Raw genomic sequence first — 17625 nt, forward strand, 5'->3', positions numbered from 1 at the left:
TGATTTGCCTGGCATTATATCAAGAGTGCATGTGATTAGAGTTTTTAGATTTCGGTGGAGCCATGTAATCTACCTTTCTTTACAGTACATGGCCTGTCTGTCATAGTTTTGGGAGAAGTCTTGAATTCATGAGACAAGAGAGCTGCAACCTGAACCCCCCCCCCCCCCCCCACACACACACACACACACACACACACACACACACACACACACACACACACACACACACACACACACTCAAAAAAAACCACCAGAGTGCTGGAGGCCACTGGAATTCTGGCATGGCACGCGACATCTCTGCAGCTGTTGTACTAGTCACTGCACCTTCCTGTGCTTTGGCCTGAGGAAAAAGGGTCGTTTAATCAAGGATGCAGTGCTGCAGGTTGGTGTCTGCCAGACTATAGACCTGCCTACTGATAGCGTGCAAAAGCAGGGCACACAACAATTTGTGGGTTTTGTTTTTGTACATATTACGACCCCCAACCTCAAAAACATGTGTGGCAGGAAAAGAAGTAAGACTTTGATACGCCACGCTATGCTGTGACGAGACCACCACTAATACACTCGGCTTTATGAACAACGCAGTATATAAAAGCCTCCGCTATAAGATGTAATGGTTGCACTTGCAAGACCTCAATTTCTGTCTGGAACCGAGCCAGCCTCCGACAGACTTCCAGCGGTTTCTACGAGATTTCCAAGCACATCCTCTCGTCTCTTTGTTTGACTCTTCTCCACTGGAAAAATACTTCCATGTGTGTAAGTTTGGAACGACAAAAAAGCAGAACAGATCAGTGTTGCAGCACACACATACAATTGTGTAACATTGTATCAGGACATTGTGAACCAGCCCGAGCAATGTGTTATGTGATCTTGTTATGATGTCTTGTCCTTGGCTCAGCCAGGGCCATTTCCAGTCTGTAGTTTTATTGTGCATCTTGTCTAAATGCATTTTTTTACAATGTAGTTCTTGAGCACATATTGGTTTCTCTCCTTTCAGAGTTTGGAAAAAATAAACTTAAAACCCAACTTGATTTTAACATTGTTTTATGTATACTATATTAGAATATCTACGCAATTATCTTTACAAGACAGACCTGTTTGGCAGGATTTGAGCGGCTTCAATGTTAAATGTCAAGTTTGCTCATTACTGTAGCTACTTAAATTAAAAGACCCCCAGAGCTCAACAGCTGCATATCATGTGGTTGTTAAGGCAGCCGCTGAGAAAAAACAGCTCTCCTTAACAAGCCACTGCATGTCAGATTCATATTCAAGACTGACAAACTTAAGATAATGTCATATTTTTCCCACTGCAGTTTCCCTGGTTTCAGCAATGTTCAAAATATCACTCCACATCTAAAAACCAGACAGAATAAGGCAGATTGCCAGACTAATATTAAGAAAATGACAAATTTTTCACAATTTTAGGGCTCAATTATCCACAGAGGGGTTTGTTGAGATTGAGTTTTTCTTAGCAGAGAGAGCCAAAAAGAAAATGAGCTTCACGAAATGAAAAGTTGATGCACACAATAGCACACAATGAAGTCAACTTCATGTTGTCCGCCTTTGTGTGCCGTGCCATCAGTCGGGTAATCAGTTGTCCCTCTTTTCTCCCAGGGGACATCATATTCAATGCCCAGTATCCAGAACTGCCACCAGATTTTATTTTTGGAGAAGATGCCGAGTTCCTCCCTGAACCCTCCGAACTACCGGTGAGTCTCTGCACTGACGGTCATTAATTGCAAGTTCTCCTGGAAGAGATGTGCTTCATGTTATTACTCGGCTGCACAAGAAAACAAATTTGCCACATGTTTTGCTTTTGTTCCTTCCCACTTGTTAAAGTCAGATCTTTTTCATCATTTTGCCATATTGTGTAACTCTCCTGTATGGTCCTAAACATCAGACTGATGCATCAAATGGCAGATCACAGCGTCACTGATCCCAGTAGCCAGAGGAGGTTGAAGCCATGCCACATACACCCTTTCTGAAACCAAACTAATACTCTGCAGCCATCATGGGTGTGTGGCATCAGATAGCTGCAATAATTGTCTGTTGTATTTCATTTTGGCATAGACTCTGTTTTGACTTCCTGGTTATCTGCACTTCTGATCTGTAAAGCCATGAAACACTGGCGAGTTAGCCTAAACAGGCCTGTACTATTTGTGTAGAACATCTATGTTAACCTCCCCTATAATAAAGGTGGTGTAGGTGACCCAGCACTCACATGATTGGTATTAACAACAGTTGATTAAACAGATTGTGAGGGTCAAGGTAATGCTAGCCTTCCAAGAAGTTCACCCAAAGGGGAAATTCGTGGCATTTGTTCCATCTTTATTTTATACATATATATATACACACACATAATTTTATAATTTTAACTTTTCTACATTAGCATTTTTGACAATGCTGGGGTATATTTTTAACTTGAAAGGTTTTTTTTTAATTTTTTATACCTCTGACAAATATCTTAAAGCGCTGCTCAGTTCAGTGTTTAAAGAATTTGAACGTTAACCACTCCACTCCATGAACCGAATGACCCTCGGCCCACAACTTACCATAACGCAATAACTGAAGAGGAGTGCAGAAGCTGTTCTGCTATCGCGATCTGTCAAGTCATTATTGTGTTTGTCTATTCATGTTTGACCAGCATATTGCAAAAGCTAATGGATGCATTGGTATCAAATCTGGTGTGAATGTCCGTGGTCCTGACTGTGACCCTATGACCTTACAAACCTATCATTGTGCTCAGTGAGTTTTTTAATTGTCCTCTTTCTGCAGTACTCTCACATGGCTCTTACTGTTTGGTTATGGCACTACAACTTGCATTGATTTGAAAATAAGTTTACATTCAAGTTCTGTGCTTCTTAATCAATCTAATCAATTACATTACACCATTGCACAATCATTATTTCTATGATGACAAGGAAATTAATGTCTGTTAGCTGCCATCCACTAGTATTGTTGACAAGGGAGATTATTAGACCTTGGTGGAGATTTGCACTCTTATTAAGCACTTCCCTGTTGTTGTAGTTGTTAAGCCACTGTCATGCAGTTATCCAGTGCTATTTTTGCAGCAGCCTAGCATGGAGAAGCTAAATTCCCCTGCTTGTGTCAGAGTCTGGGAGTAGAGAGGGGAGTATTGCTCACCGTCTCACAAACCCAGCTGTGCACATAAGGGGAAGTACCTCTGCTGAGCCAGTGCTTGGCAGCCCAACGCATGTTTATTTTTCTCACTTATATTCTTGCTGTTTTTCGCTGTTCATGCTTTCATAATCCTCCTTCGTCAGTCTCTCTGCCTGAGATCCTCCTTTTCTATTCACTCCCTTTTCCTGTATATTTTCAGTAAGTACAACCCCCTCATTCTCTTTAAAAGCTGAATTCCCAGCAATTCCTTAAATTTCCCCCCCATATCTCTGGGGGCAGTTTTACTATCATTGCTGGCATTTAGAAAGAATTCTCTTAAAACAAATGGCCCAGGTATCTGCAGAACGTTGTTTAGTGACTTCACAGCTTATCTGAACTACTTATTCAAACAAAATGATAAGATTGGTATGATTAAAGGCAGGGTGTGTAACAGTGGAGAAACTAGCAAGAGTAGCTACATTTTGAAAGCGTACAGTGGAAAAAAAATCCCACCCCCTCCGTTCAGACCCCCCCAGCCAAAACACATGAGGTGTGCACTGGCGGACCAGTGCCACGACAGTGATCAGCCGCCGCCACGACTTTGTGACTTGGTCTCTGTACACAACTGCTAACTGACAACACCTCTTACCTTTTTCAGTCCTGCAAATAAACAAGTCTGTTAAATGTCGCAATCATATAAACACAAGCCAGACAGGAGTACCAAACGTATCGTTGCCTTTATCTCAGAACTGCTGCAGGCTTGGCTCAGGAGCTGTGCTTTGTGCTTTGTGCTTTGTGCTGTTACTAAATGACAATATGTCACAGTACACAAATTTGAGAGCTATGGCTCTTGCTAATTTTGGCCACAGTTTCCCCAAAGCAATACATCTGCCCATTTAGTTTTTTTGTCAAACCATTTGATTTATTGATTGCTGCCGGAATATTATGAGAAATTCAACAAGTATAACAAAACATGCTTAAAGTAAGTTACAAACCCTGTCTTTAATGGTAAAACATATCATTCTGTGCTACTGATAATTTAATGACTCTTTAACTCTGTGAGGAGTGCAGTTAACTTTTGGCCCTCACAAGCAATATGTTTCTAGCCTTTGTTATCCAGTGGGGGTAAACATTAGCCTAATTTTAGGTCCTCTGTCAGTGGCTGGTTGAATTCTTGATGTCTCAGCAACACATTGCTCTTGTTTACAGCCAGCTAAGGGTATCATTAGCTTCTCTGTGCAGCCTGGTGTTTTCCCCAGCTGTCACCAGGCCTTGAGAAGGTTAGTTTTCCATGTTTCTGTTTAGACAGAGAAATGCATTGCTGTCGCTAAACAAAAAGCAAAGGCAGGACTAAGAAATGGACACAATACACCCACTGTCAACCCTGCATGGTACAGTGTCCATACTGCAAATCTTATTCTGAAAAAAGTTTTAGCTTCACTCAGACCCCCACTGAATCAGGGTTTGAGCCACAGTGACATGGTCCCCTCTAACATGTAAAATATCATTAGAGCCAATCAGTCAAGGGCAGAATTAAAGTTGTCCGGACATTCAGAGCTGAACAGCAGCTTATTCTGTCATTCTCTGAAATTATATTATAAGCTAACATTATCTTAGCATCCAAAATGGAGTCTGAAAGCTGTCCACATAATCAATTTAATGATATCTGATATCTTCAGCTTTAGTTATTAGGTGTGATTTGTCAGCAGCTTTTCATAATTACCACAAGTTTATAGTACTTACCAGGTGTACTGTTTTCCCAGTTTAGTTTTTTTGTTCTCCTTGGATGGAGGATCAAAAACACCACCCTCCTGAAAATCCTGCTGAACTGCCTGCATGCCGCCTTTCATAGGTGTAGCCACTCAAACATGAAATGCTGCGGCAATAATAATGAGGAAATCCTCAAACCTCAGTGATTATTAAGAAAAGTCCTTTCAACATTTAAACCACGATGCATGAGGGATGAAAGAGACTTAAATACTCTAGCTGGATGATGAGAGGCCACATGTCCCACAAATAAACCTTTTACAGCACAACAGTTCCATGAGCCATGGAATATGAGCAAAGTCTGCCACACATTTATTGAGGTTCACTGTTGCATTGTTGCTAGGGTGCAAGGGTTCATTGTCAAGAGCAAATGTAGGCTAAATGGCATCCAGACCGTGACTAATTGGCCACCAGGGCAGTTCTCCACCTCAGAGTGCTTTGATACACATATTGTAATGCTTGTTTTTAACAGGTCACTCATGGTAACTCTCACACTAGCTTCATGAATTCGGTTAGGGCTTCGGAAAGTCATCTGTTGGTCTAATGGGTCTATTTTGGGCAAAGCGGGAGCTGTTCTTTCTTTCAAAATGGAAATAAATCTAAAATTGACTGGTGATTGCCCTCTTAACTTTAATCATCACTTAACTTCTCTGACACATTTATAGCGGTCTAACCTGAAGATTTAACTGATTCCAGTTTGCAGTTAGAAGGCGGCTTATCAAAGGCTACGTAACTGTGGCGAACATGTAGAGACCGTACTTAAAGTTTTAAAATGTATAGCACATGTGATGTTGTTACCATGGGAACTGTATCCTAACCTCAGAGCAGGGTAGCGTGTATTAGCGTTGAGCACACACTAACACACACAGGCGGGGTCTGAAATGAACACCCGCCGAGAGCCAAATGCAGGTATATTTTATGCTTGGTGAGTAAAATATTATTACTGAATGTGCTATAAAAGCTTTTCAAATGAAACCCCCCCCAAACGTAATATCATCATCATCCATCTTGATGTTTCACTGTGGACATTGGCCAACCCTAGCATGTACGGAGAACATGGATTTTTACTGCTCAGTTGCCACTAAATTAGATACATACAGCTTAAAGTGATGCATTGTAACATAACATTCCCTCAATAAAGGCTGGGAAATGTTTATAACATACAAAAAGCTTGTTGTTTTCATGTATTTAAATGATCTCAGTTCTTTGCTCCATGCTTTCCAGCAATGGATACTTGTGGTTGGTTGAAACATTTTGTCGTAATGCATAATGTTGTAATTTCTCATCAGACCTGATAAGATTTTCATAGGAGATCTATTTCCAGACTGTTTCCACTGTGACTTACCATGACAACACACCCTATACCAGTGTAACAGGCCAGTAGTGATCAAGGGTGCATTCAGCTTTGCTTGGGTGGATGGACATGAGCCATGAAAGGAGTTTGGAAAGACACACGTTCACCAAACTTAGTGACAGGAACACAACAGAGTGCATCATGAGTTACTGGAAATGACAAAGACAGAAACAGGAAAGGAGGGAGGGAAGGTGAGAGCGTTACTACTTAAATCCCTTACGTAGAAGATGTAACATTGCATAACACGGTTCTTTTTGTCTTCCCTAATTCAGTAGATGGTGCCTGATTACAGAAGTTATTATTCTAACATTTGCATGAAATATCTAAAAAATAGAAATGTTTGATGTAAAAAGTAGACGTATCTCAGCACGACTGATTATGATCCTCTCATTTGCTTGTTTTTGTGCGATGGTCACTTTGTGATTGTGATGCAATATTCTGTCATCAGAAATTGTCGGCCATCCACTCCTTCCGTAATGTGTTGTACAAACTTATCGTATACACCCGCATATGTTCACTGAGTTAATGGTATTGCAGTTGTGCAACGCAAACAGTAAGAGAAGCCATGAAAAGATCCTACAGACAGACTCAGGTGGTTTTGTATGTTTTAGGCCAGTCGGTACAAATCATGTGTACCTTAGATCACTGACACTGATTTGGACATACAGCACAAGAGTTCCCATTCAACCATGCTGAAATTAGAGACAGAAGTAATGACCCACGAATCTCAGAACGCTCTTTTGAACGTTTCTGCTACATTATCCCCCAGGTATCAGCGGCCCTATTGTGTTTCAATACATGCAAGACATTTAAACTGAAACTGCAGTTGTCATTGATGCTGTGCTTCTCACGTGGGGATTCATAGCTACAGAGTTATACCGCGCATAGTCAACATATAGGCTAAAGAACATGAAATATCGCATCAAACATGAAATTCATCCTCTACCGTGAGATGGGAGTAAGTATGAAGCACATAAGAACAGTTATCACTAATCGCACCTCTCTTTTTACTCATCTAATACCACTATTTGTGTGCCCCTCTGTCCCCTTCTTTGTGCGTAATGTATCATTTGTCTGGTCTAGACTTGTCCAGTGATGTGTGCAGGCACTAAACATTTTGGGAGTTCCCCAGCGTTTTGCATCTTCCTCAGTCTGTGTGTCTATGTGCCTGAGAGCCGGGGTTAGCCTCGGTGGCCTCTTTAGATACAACATCAACATGTTTCCACTTATCTTCCTTGCACTACTTTGCTGTGTGGTACAGAGGCAGACTCTGTCTAGTTACGGTGGAAATTCCAGAGATGGTGTCTATTGCATTGTGTGCATTTGTTGTTGTTTGGGTCTGTTCCCCCACTAGGGCTGCAATTAATTAGGCCAGCACAATTTGCTGCTTTGAGTCAATTAACTGAGCAAGTTTAGCACAGTGGTTTAGCATGAACAGGGGAAATTAACACATTTTCAATAATGGAAAGAAATGGCTTGTGCTGTACGCTTCAGCACATGGATACATCTATCTTCTTATCCATCCACTTTAGCCCGGCCTGGGCAGTAATGATGCATGATGCTCCTTATTGTTTTGACAACGATCCAGTTGCCTCTTGAATTTTCTAAACCTAGATCCACTTTGAGAATGAAGCCATTCTAGTGCATGCATGCTAAACACATGCAAAAATGTTTCATCTTTGATAAGCCCCATGTTATACTTTTGCAGGGGAGAAGGAACACTATAAACAGACATACTGTCTGAGAAGCCCTTGCTTATGAGTAGGTAATAGTAATTTATGTTAGTCTTGGTTAGTCTTAGTATTTCCCCCCGGTTAATAATCAAATGTTTTTATTTTTAGAAGAAGGCCGTGATGCAAAATTTCAAATGCAAGTCCGGCTCACTGGCCAGTAATTTGTCTCAGTTGAAATGAAATATCGTGAAATATCGTACATATTCACAGTAATATTTGTTTATTTTCCCACTCCTTAGAAAATTAGGACTCCTCAGAGAAGTTATGGTCTCATACAATGAGACATTGTTTGTAATTTAGCTTTCAGGACAACTCCCACAAAGAAAATGGAGTGTAAAGCCAATCTAAGCAGTATCCCGTCAAGGAAAAGGAAGCATTCCTGACTTCACGTTACCCCCTGGTAATCCTGAATGCCACGCATTGGTGAGCACTTCCTATCTGCTGCGCCAGCTCGTCCCCTGTTACTGTTTTAACAATGGACCTCAGAAGGCCCATAAAGCAAGATTATGTCAACCTGGGCATAGCATACCAACTGTTGCTCCCGCTTCCTTCCCGCATTCGGGAATAATGTGTTCCAGCTTTTATTTGAGTGTATTATTGGCAGGGCTCACTGACAGGTCTGGGAATGCTTTTAGTAGGCAGGCTATTGTTTGTGACCAGAGATGGCTGGTGGAAAGGGGCTTGGCAATTCCTAAACACCAGATGATGGATGGGAGAAAACAAGAGACATAAGTGCCAAGACTAAGATGGGACAATATTATCAGCCCTCACGGTGGATGGGTACTAGGCTAAAGCAGTGACTGAACCACATTAAAAGTAGTCAGAAAAGTGTTATTTCTGTCAACAAGTTGTACTGTGTTGGACACAAACTGCACAGATCACAGTGAAAAAACACTGGGCTGAGAATGCCAAGTGTCTTAAACACATGACAAGAGCAATTTAGCATGATCTTAGACTTGGCACTCTCCGGGGGCGAAACAGGGTGTGAGCCCACACTTGAATTAGAGACTAACAGAGATTAATTTAATACTTGGGAGTTTTTAATGCCTCACACTTTCAAGTCTACAGCGATTTATTGGATCAGGTTGCCAGCATCTATATAAATCACATTTAAGACGTAAAAACAAATATCTTCCCTTGGCCTATATAATTATCTTGCATTTTCAGATGCCAGCCCCTCTCTCATTGGCCTAAGATAAATATTGGATCGAAGATGGTACAGACGGATGGCACAGGAAGACATAATTCTGTCAAGTTGGGTCTATTCAGTGTGTAGATGCCCAATTTAGGTGTACATTTTGTTCTTAAAGCAAAACAGTGTGTCTCTTGAGTTCTCCCCTTATCCTCAACATGTTCACAATAAGTTGGACTCACTGAAATTGTCGCTTAAAGGAGTGACGGCCCTCTGACATGTTGTGAAAAAATGTCAAGATTTAGGTTTGACAAACGAAATCACAAATTCAAACAAGAGTTGTTTTCTCTTTATTCAAACAGTACCACATGGTAGGCTGCTTTTAGCCATGCTTGTGTTGTATCCTCAGGGACGGCTGTCAGGCTGTTGCTTGGTCCACCACATTGGTTCACATTTAAGTATCTGCACATCTCCTGGATGGCCGTGAGCTTCTGTACCAATTTTCATGGTCCCTTGAGGATGAATTGTGCTGATGTCTTCTCTCACCACTGTGAGATTGGCACCTGTGGAAATAATTTCAGAGAGATTGCATGGTTTGCAGTGACATTTGCCACAGATAATTAAGGCCACAAAAGGATATATTCTAATGACTGTGGTAACACTGTGACTTTTCCTCTAGCGCCTCAAGCAGGTCAAAATTTTCATTTGTCCAGCTCTTTGTTAAATACCTGCAAAACTGATGACATTCCCATCAACTTCAGCTGTATTTTGGGCTTAGTGTTAATTAGCAGACATGCCGTGTTTGCACATTAAAATAACATGAACATGATAAACGTTTAGTTAGCGTTGTCGTTGTGATAATGGTAGAATGCTGATGTATTTAGCTCAAAAAACACTGGGCCTAACTATGACTTGTGTCGTTCATACCTGATAGTCTGCTAGATATCTCATTAGAGTTCTTTGAAACTGACAAGGCCTAGTTGGCTAATTTTACCTTTATTTTGCATCATATGAAAACTGGTGAAAATATTTGCCACCTCTGACTTATGGGTCCTCTAGGCTATTTCACATACTGCTTATATGTTTCTTTGTGAGCTACTTTTCTCCATTTCTTTAGTTTTCCTTTAAGAACACACTGCTGTATTTTCTTCATTTCTTTTTCATTCTTTTAAGCTCAAAGCCACACCCTGCCAATCTGTCCGTCTAATTTGAAAAGGTGTAATTTGAGTAAATTAATCAATAGGCAGAAAAAACAAGTATTTTCTTTTAACAGGCATAATGTTCTGTAATATTTATGTCTACCAACGGTGCTATTTTGACTGTGTTTTCAACATCGGCTTGGACACACTGATACATGAATACACAAAATTCTAAATTCTTATGCTAATCCAATATATTTTTAATATGCAGTGTTTAACATTGATATTGAATCAAATCCTAATATCTTAAGGTAATACGATTATAAATGGCGCCCCTCACAGATATGTGCTCTTTTTAAAAAAAATGAAGGTATCAGTGGTTTATTTATTAGAGGTGACAGGTTTTATCATAAGCCAAGTTTAGGCTTAATCATTTGACACAGGTTTAGCCAGTGTGTTGTGACAAAATAATTGGATTATAAGGTCCAGATTGAACCAGGGAGTATTGTTGGGGGCTATGATAGCTACCCCCTGTAGATAAAGCTCTAAAAAAGATGTTTCTTCCATACAGAGTGATCTAGAAGGCATGTAGATGGATCTTTTTTCAGTTCATTTCATCAAATGTTAAATCTGAGCTCTCAAATAGCCTAGATTGCGTCTATTTCATCTTTTGTTTTGGTTTTTTATGTATCAAATCTGTACATTTTCCGCAGGGCTTATCCTATTCATGAAAAAAAACACATAGATTTGTTTTGGCACACACAGCCTTCAGCAGAGCGTATAAAATCAATTCAGTGAAGAGTCTGTACAGACTCACATGTCTACACACAAACACACACACATTACAACACATGGTCATTGCTTTTTGGCTCAGTGCTTTTCAGTGTCTCTCCCTCTATGTTCTACCAAGGCTTTGCTGCTGCATTCAAGCACTACCTTGTTAACTCAAAGTCAGAACATTCAGTACAGAGGAAGACGAACCAGTGCAGTGTCCTCTTATGAGCGTAATTTAGTTTTTAGCCATATCGGCATGGCGATAGGGCTGGCAATGTTAATGGGTCAGTCCACCACTTTGGTCCAGACTAGTGGTGCAACAGCAAAAAACACAAACATCTCAGTTCGGTAAATAGCTCTGTTTTGAAGTCATGGTATGGTTTGTTTTTCTATTCATTCATTTATTTATTTATTCAATGAAAATTATAAATCAAAAGAACATTCATATCCATTCATGCGTTTCTGCTTGTTTGTAAAGGTCTGCAGCTCGATTACTTTCACTTTCAACAAAACCTGTGTCCTCTACAGCAGAGTTTGGTTGCGTATCCACTTCTTCCAAAGCACCTGTGGCGTTTGCTACTCCTTTGGCCGAATCTGAGTTGTTAGCAAGAGGTAGCTTAAATACGTTTTGACAGACCCACATATCTTTGTCTTTGTCATTTTTCCAAACAGAAGAAGTTATTGATTCTGGAGGATGTTCAAGCCCTGATTTACCTGTGTTCAAGACTGGGCTGTGCTAAATTTCCAACAATTCCTCTGCGGTGTGTACATGTGTGCACGTTCTGCATCCGTTCAACACTCACCTTACCTTTCTTTCCTTTAGCATCACCACTTTTTTGTTATTGTTTTTAGTGAAATTCTTTGACTATTGGATGGGTGGCCATTCAATTTGTTACACATATTCAAAGTCCCCATAGGATGATCCTTGTGACTTTGGTGATCCCTTGACTTTTCATCTGGTGCAATCACCAGATCAAAATCTTAAACTTTGTTTAATGACCAAATAAAGCATAATTAATATAGCAGAATCTATAGGGATGACATGTTTTTGTAGGCCAGCCTACAAGAACATCATTATGATTTTTGAAGCATAGATCGCCAGAAATAAAAAGTCCATAAACAAATTACATCATGGTGTCATGACTTCAATGTCAGCTACAATCCAATTTGAAAAAAAAAAAAAATTATTGGACAATACTATAAATTGATAAATCTACAAGTTGAACGTTTGGGTTACGATAGTTTTCAGTTTGAGTATAAACACAACTAGAGGCTTTAAAGGTGGCCTTGTGAGAAGATGAGTTTCCATGTTTAGCGTAATGTAGCTGACAACCTCTGAAATCTCATTTAGCCACTTTTTAGCAAGCAACATTTTTAAAACACATAAAACCACAGACCTTATTTTAGGCATCTAAGCACAAACCTATTTAAAAAAAACAACCCATTGATTTTGAGATGCCAACTAATTTCCAGCTTTTGATAATGATTCCTGCAGCGCTCTACAACCTGTATTAATACAAAGAGAAGTTGCCACAGCTCTTTTCCAGCAACACCCTGCTTCACCTGGGGGCCGCCCAGGACAAGCTCAGCTCGTCTGTCATTGGCCAGTGAATAGCTCACCAGGAGCGGTTAAGGTTAACTACTGAGCATTACAAAACCTTGACTGTAATTATGGAGGGAGTGTTGCTCCTGTACAGTTGACAACAACAAACCCCTCAGTCTCAGGTTTGGGCATCACAAATGGATTGTTTAAACAGTAATACAGTTGTACTGCAAATCTCATCAGTAGATCAAGTTCAGTTTTCTTTTATAGAGTCATTATTACCTACCAATTAAACCAAAAGTGAGTCTCAAGGCTGTTTTCCTAGGCCTTGGCCTTCTTGTCTGAGCTCCACCGTTTCTTTTTTTCTTTCTTCCCCCTCTCCCCTCTCCCACCTCTGATCCCTCCTCCCTGCCTCCTCTCCTCCTCAGTAGAGTTTCACTGATATTCTGTGTCACAATCCTGACACAGCACTTCCTCAGTCTCTCCTCAGTTTCAGCTCGCTCCTGCCCCGGAGCGCTGACTGCCTCTTTTGGACAATGCCCATCCTTGTTTGCATCGCCCCCTCGTTTCGGGAATCCCGGCATTGCTGGTAACCACTGGTGGATCAGGACGATGAGGTCACCGTCTCTGTTTAGCCTGGCCTTGCCATTGCTCCCTCCCCCTCCCTCCATGGCAGGGGTGGGGGGGGCGCTCTAAAACAATGGAAGCTTTTTCCATTGGGCAGATATAGGCTGCCAGACAGACAGGGAGGCAGACAGACAGTTGGACAAGTTAATCCAAGTCAAACACATCCTGCTTTTGACACCTTAATGTAATGGGTATTAATGGCTCCAGTATTTTGAGCACATATTAATCCTGTCTCCCACTCAGTACACACCAAAATAGCTCCCTATTCTGAATTACTTATACACTACAGGTTGACCTGTATTTAACTGGCTTGAGTGCTACAGCACAGTAGGGAGACACAATGATGAACTATAGTTACACATTAACTTCGACATTGCAGTGATGTCATCAGGTTTGTTTTTTTGCAGTACTCACAGTTTGAGTCTGCCAACAGTTTTTTCAGTTTCAGAATGAGTTGGGACAGGAGTCATTTTCACTTTTCAGGACTCAAAGGCTGCAGAAAGACCGACATCATGTACTTTTTTTTATCCCGCATTAACACAACAGGAGGCAAAAGTTTCCCCATTTGCATAGTCAGTCTAACTTTTCTCCAAAATTGCTGTGAATCAAATCTTGTCAAAAAATTGACAAATTGACAAATGCCAGCTCCTCAAGAAGCCATTTTCTTGAGGCAGCATAAATCTCTCTAAATGAGCACAGTCATGTCAAAGTCCAAACAGCACAGTAAACTCCACAGTAAAGCCAGTTGTGTTGTTTTTGTTGTTTCGCTTTAGTCTCGATGTGCACGCTGTACTTTTCAATTATAAATCTCTCTCGGAGCTCAGCCATTCATTTGTCTTTATTAGACCAGACATGTTTCCTGCAATTTAGTTTTGCACAGTTTTGTTCTCATTAATTATAAGCATTTTAATCTTCGCCCATCAATGGACAGGTTCCCCTTAAGAGAGGAAAAACTCCTGTTTGGTTGTATTAGCCAGGCAGAGGGTCATGTTTTTCAGCTCTGCTTACTCACATGTGACAGGTGGTTGCATTTTATTGTGGCTTCGCCCTGTGAATTTGCATATTGGATTCTGACCTCAGTCAACTGGTCAAGTGCTGTTTGTGAAATACAGATTAGAGGGAGGGAATGTCTATGTGCACCATGAACCATTTAGATATGCAAGAATACACCCAAATATTTTTAACTTTACCAAATTATTGCACTATAATTAAGTTAAGTGAACAAATTGCCTGTAATATATATATATATATATATATATATATATATATATATATATATATATATATATATATATATATATATATATATTCCTACTCTACGAACTGCACTCTTATCAAAAAATCATTAGCTACGGATCAGTGTGGCAAAAGAGGTCAGAAAAGTTGCAGATAGAAAAGGTCGGGCTCAGTGCTTTCCCATATCAATCTAAATCACTCTGTGACCACAGGACACCCCTCAGCACAACCCTTTCCTTCTCATCTGATAATGGGAGGTACCATTTGTCAGAATTAGCCTGTTGCTCTGACATTTTTCTTCTCCTTCCAGGCTCAATCTTGTTTCCTCTTGTTTCCTTTCCTACCGATTTTTTTCCGCTCATATTTATTAATTCTCTACCTAATGCTGTCTCTGCTTACTGGTCGTTCAAATTGATCAGCTCTTTAGAGGTTGTCCTCCACATGTATGCTAGTGAATGCAGAACGGATGTTTGAGCGCTGTGTACCTTTCTATTACCCTGGAGGCAAATGAGTCAAGACAATTGGTCGTGTTCCACACCATTAAAAATGTTCCTTTTGGCTCCAGTGTGTCTCATCAGGATGTTGCCATGAGATGACATTTAAAAATCTTGAAATCTTAAGATCAGTTTGTGCTCAAAGCATCGCACTCTGTTTGGTTTAAATGCCATATTGAAATCTCTTTTTGTGCCTAAATTCGGTTTAGAGGATTTCTTGCCAAATCTGCAGAAAATGGAATAGATGCCAAATAAGGCTGCTAATCCTCTCAGTTCATTTGCTTCCTGTAATTATAATAATGGTGTATTGATTTTTACATGTTACCATGTTGTTAACAAGTTAAAGAAAAAAAAAAAAAAATGAAGAAGAAGATGAATGGCATGTGTTATGTCTGTCCTTATGCCTTCTCTGGTGTCTGCTTCAGCACTTGGTCCGATGGGATGCTGGGAACCCAGAATGTTTGCTCCAGCTGGTGAAGGAGCTTATCCAGCAGTACCACCACTACCAGTGCCAGCGTCTGCGCGAAAGCTCCAGGCTGCTCTTTGAGTACGATAGCCTGCTGGAAGATCCCAACTACGGCCGCAACATGGAGATTTATGCCGGACGCAAGAACAGCTGGGTAGGCAACTGTTCAATTACTTTTTTTGTATTTGTGATGTCCTACATTTTACGGAACCAAGAAGATCCTGCGATGGTATTAAAAAATATAGAATTAAAAAAGATAATTCCACACTGGAAACACTGTTCACACGTTATTCCAAGAGCTTGAGATGTAATGTTATGAGCAAGGTTTGTTTGGACGCTTCCTTATATCCCCATGCCATTATTGAAATAAAATGTTATTCATTGTATCAAATTGTTATAAATAATTACACACAGTTTTGAATGCAGGCCTCAGAAGAAATGTCCATAGGAAATAGTATGTAAAAATACTCTCTGTGTATTTGCACAGACGAACTATTGTCGCAACATGCTGCTGTGATTTTCACATCATTGTGTTATCATGTTTGGTATCTGTACGTCTGTGTGCCTGTGTCACATTACTGAGCACACAATAACTATAAGTCATGAACAGTACATAATCCAATTTTGTTCTCACATTTTGTTGTACAATTTAAGATAGCTCTTAAATTTGGAACGTTGTACTGCAGGCATTTACATATTATCAAAGCAAGCAGGCCTTTACATTGTTGCAACTATATAATGCTTAAAAATACAGAGTTTATTTCAGAGCATGCATGTGTATTTTAACAGTCAAGTATAATAAAATAAAAAACACAAGCACAAAATTGTTTGCTAAATGTATTTTATCTCTCTGAGCTGCCCGTTGCAAAACCACATGATGGCTTTTTACAAAACCGATGATAAAGGCAATGCCACCATACGAGCAGTATGATGTACATTTATGAAGTTCTTCACCTCTTGTTTCTTGTCCTTCAGACGGGAGAATTTTCAGCCCGTTTCCTTCTCAAACTACCCGTGGACTTCAGCAACATCCCCGTCTATCTCCTTAAGGTAATTAACCACTAAATCCCATTCACATTTTGACTCATAATCATAAGGTGCACACTCTCCTCACATCATATCCATATTCCAGACCCGCAGACAGTGCTGCACACTCGCTGGTCTTAAAGTAGATTTTATCATGGCACGAGCTTCTGTGAGTGTTCATTTGTTTACATGTATGTGTGTCCATGTGTTTTTTATGGGTGCAGTGATAACAGCAGAGTTTATTTAAATGAACTGCAATATAACTGTGTGTGTGCATGTGTGTGCATGTGTGTGTATGTATACAGACTCCGGTCTTGGGGGCTGTGAGTTGACTAATCAGCAAGCCGTCACTCTCGATCTGCTCTGAGCCGCGTGGTGTCTGGAGGGAGCTTAGCCCGAACACACACACACACACACACACACACTCTCTCTCTCTCTCTCCCTCTCTCTCTCTCTCTCTCTCTCTCTCTCTCTCATCAACGACTGTCTTTACCCCTCTCTCACCCTCTCCCTTATTTCTTGCTCTCTTTTCACTCTTTCGCTCCCCCCATCTTCGACCGCCTATATGCTGGAGGCCCTGGCTCTCTGGCCTTTTCCAGCTCGGGCTCTTGTTTGTGAAGGGAAATGATGGTAAACATAAGGGAAACAGCAACCACCATCAGCCTCACATCAGCCTTTGTCCCCATGTCTCTCAGACCTGGAGCCCCGAGACCCGTCTCTCTCTGCAGGCTGCGAGTGGACTCATCCAAAGTCAAAGTCGTATTTCACAGCCCCATTGCACGTCATAATAGAATTTTTAGTTTTTATGTATTTTTTTTTTTACCTGTGTGTAGCGAGACAGGAAAGTTTCTACCCTCAGCGCTGAGGGGGAGCTCTATTTGTGACTTTTTTTTTTTTCAAACAAGCATGCTGTCACTTGCTGGAGATTTCCATACAAAAGCTTTCAAAAACGAGGCAGACACACTGACACTTTTAACTGGTGGGTGAAGGTAACAGCGTAGCCACTGACACAATGTTGTCAAAGAAGAACTCTCTGTAATATTCAGTGATTTTATTAGAGACGAAATCTTGGATATGGATGTACATTCCTGTCATCCTAATCATATCATGTTCTTTGCTTCACATATGCGCGCGCACACACACACACGCACGCGCACACACACTCACAGTATTATGCTGTATTTGGCAGCTAGGGTATACATAGTATCAGCATG

At 40.6% G+C, this 17625-nt stretch overlaps 1 protein-coding gene across 1 annotated transcript in view; it reads left to right on the top strand.

Annotated features, from left to right (window-relative positions):
* babam2 (BRISC and BRCA1 A complex member 2) overlaps positions 1-17625 on the top strand; it is a 71469-nt gene that overhangs the window by 4257 nt on the left and 49587 nt on the right. The window contains exons 4-6 of the mRNA XM_070841984.1: positions 1615-1709; positions 15345-15539; positions 16361-16435. Coding sequence (XP_070698085.1) covers positions 1615-1709; positions 15345-15539; positions 16361-16435 — 365 coding nt within the window. The remainder of the gene's footprint in view (positions 1-1614; positions 1710-15344; positions 15540-16360; positions 16436-17625) is intronic.

This window comes from Pempheris klunzingeri, chromosome 13 (genome assembly GCF_042242105.1).
Source record: "Pempheris klunzingeri isolate RE-2024b chromosome 13, fPemKlu1.hap1, whole genome shotgun sequence".
NCBI lineage: Eukaryota > Metazoa > Chordata > Actinopteri > Acropomatiformes > Pempheridae > Pempheris > Pempheris klunzingeri.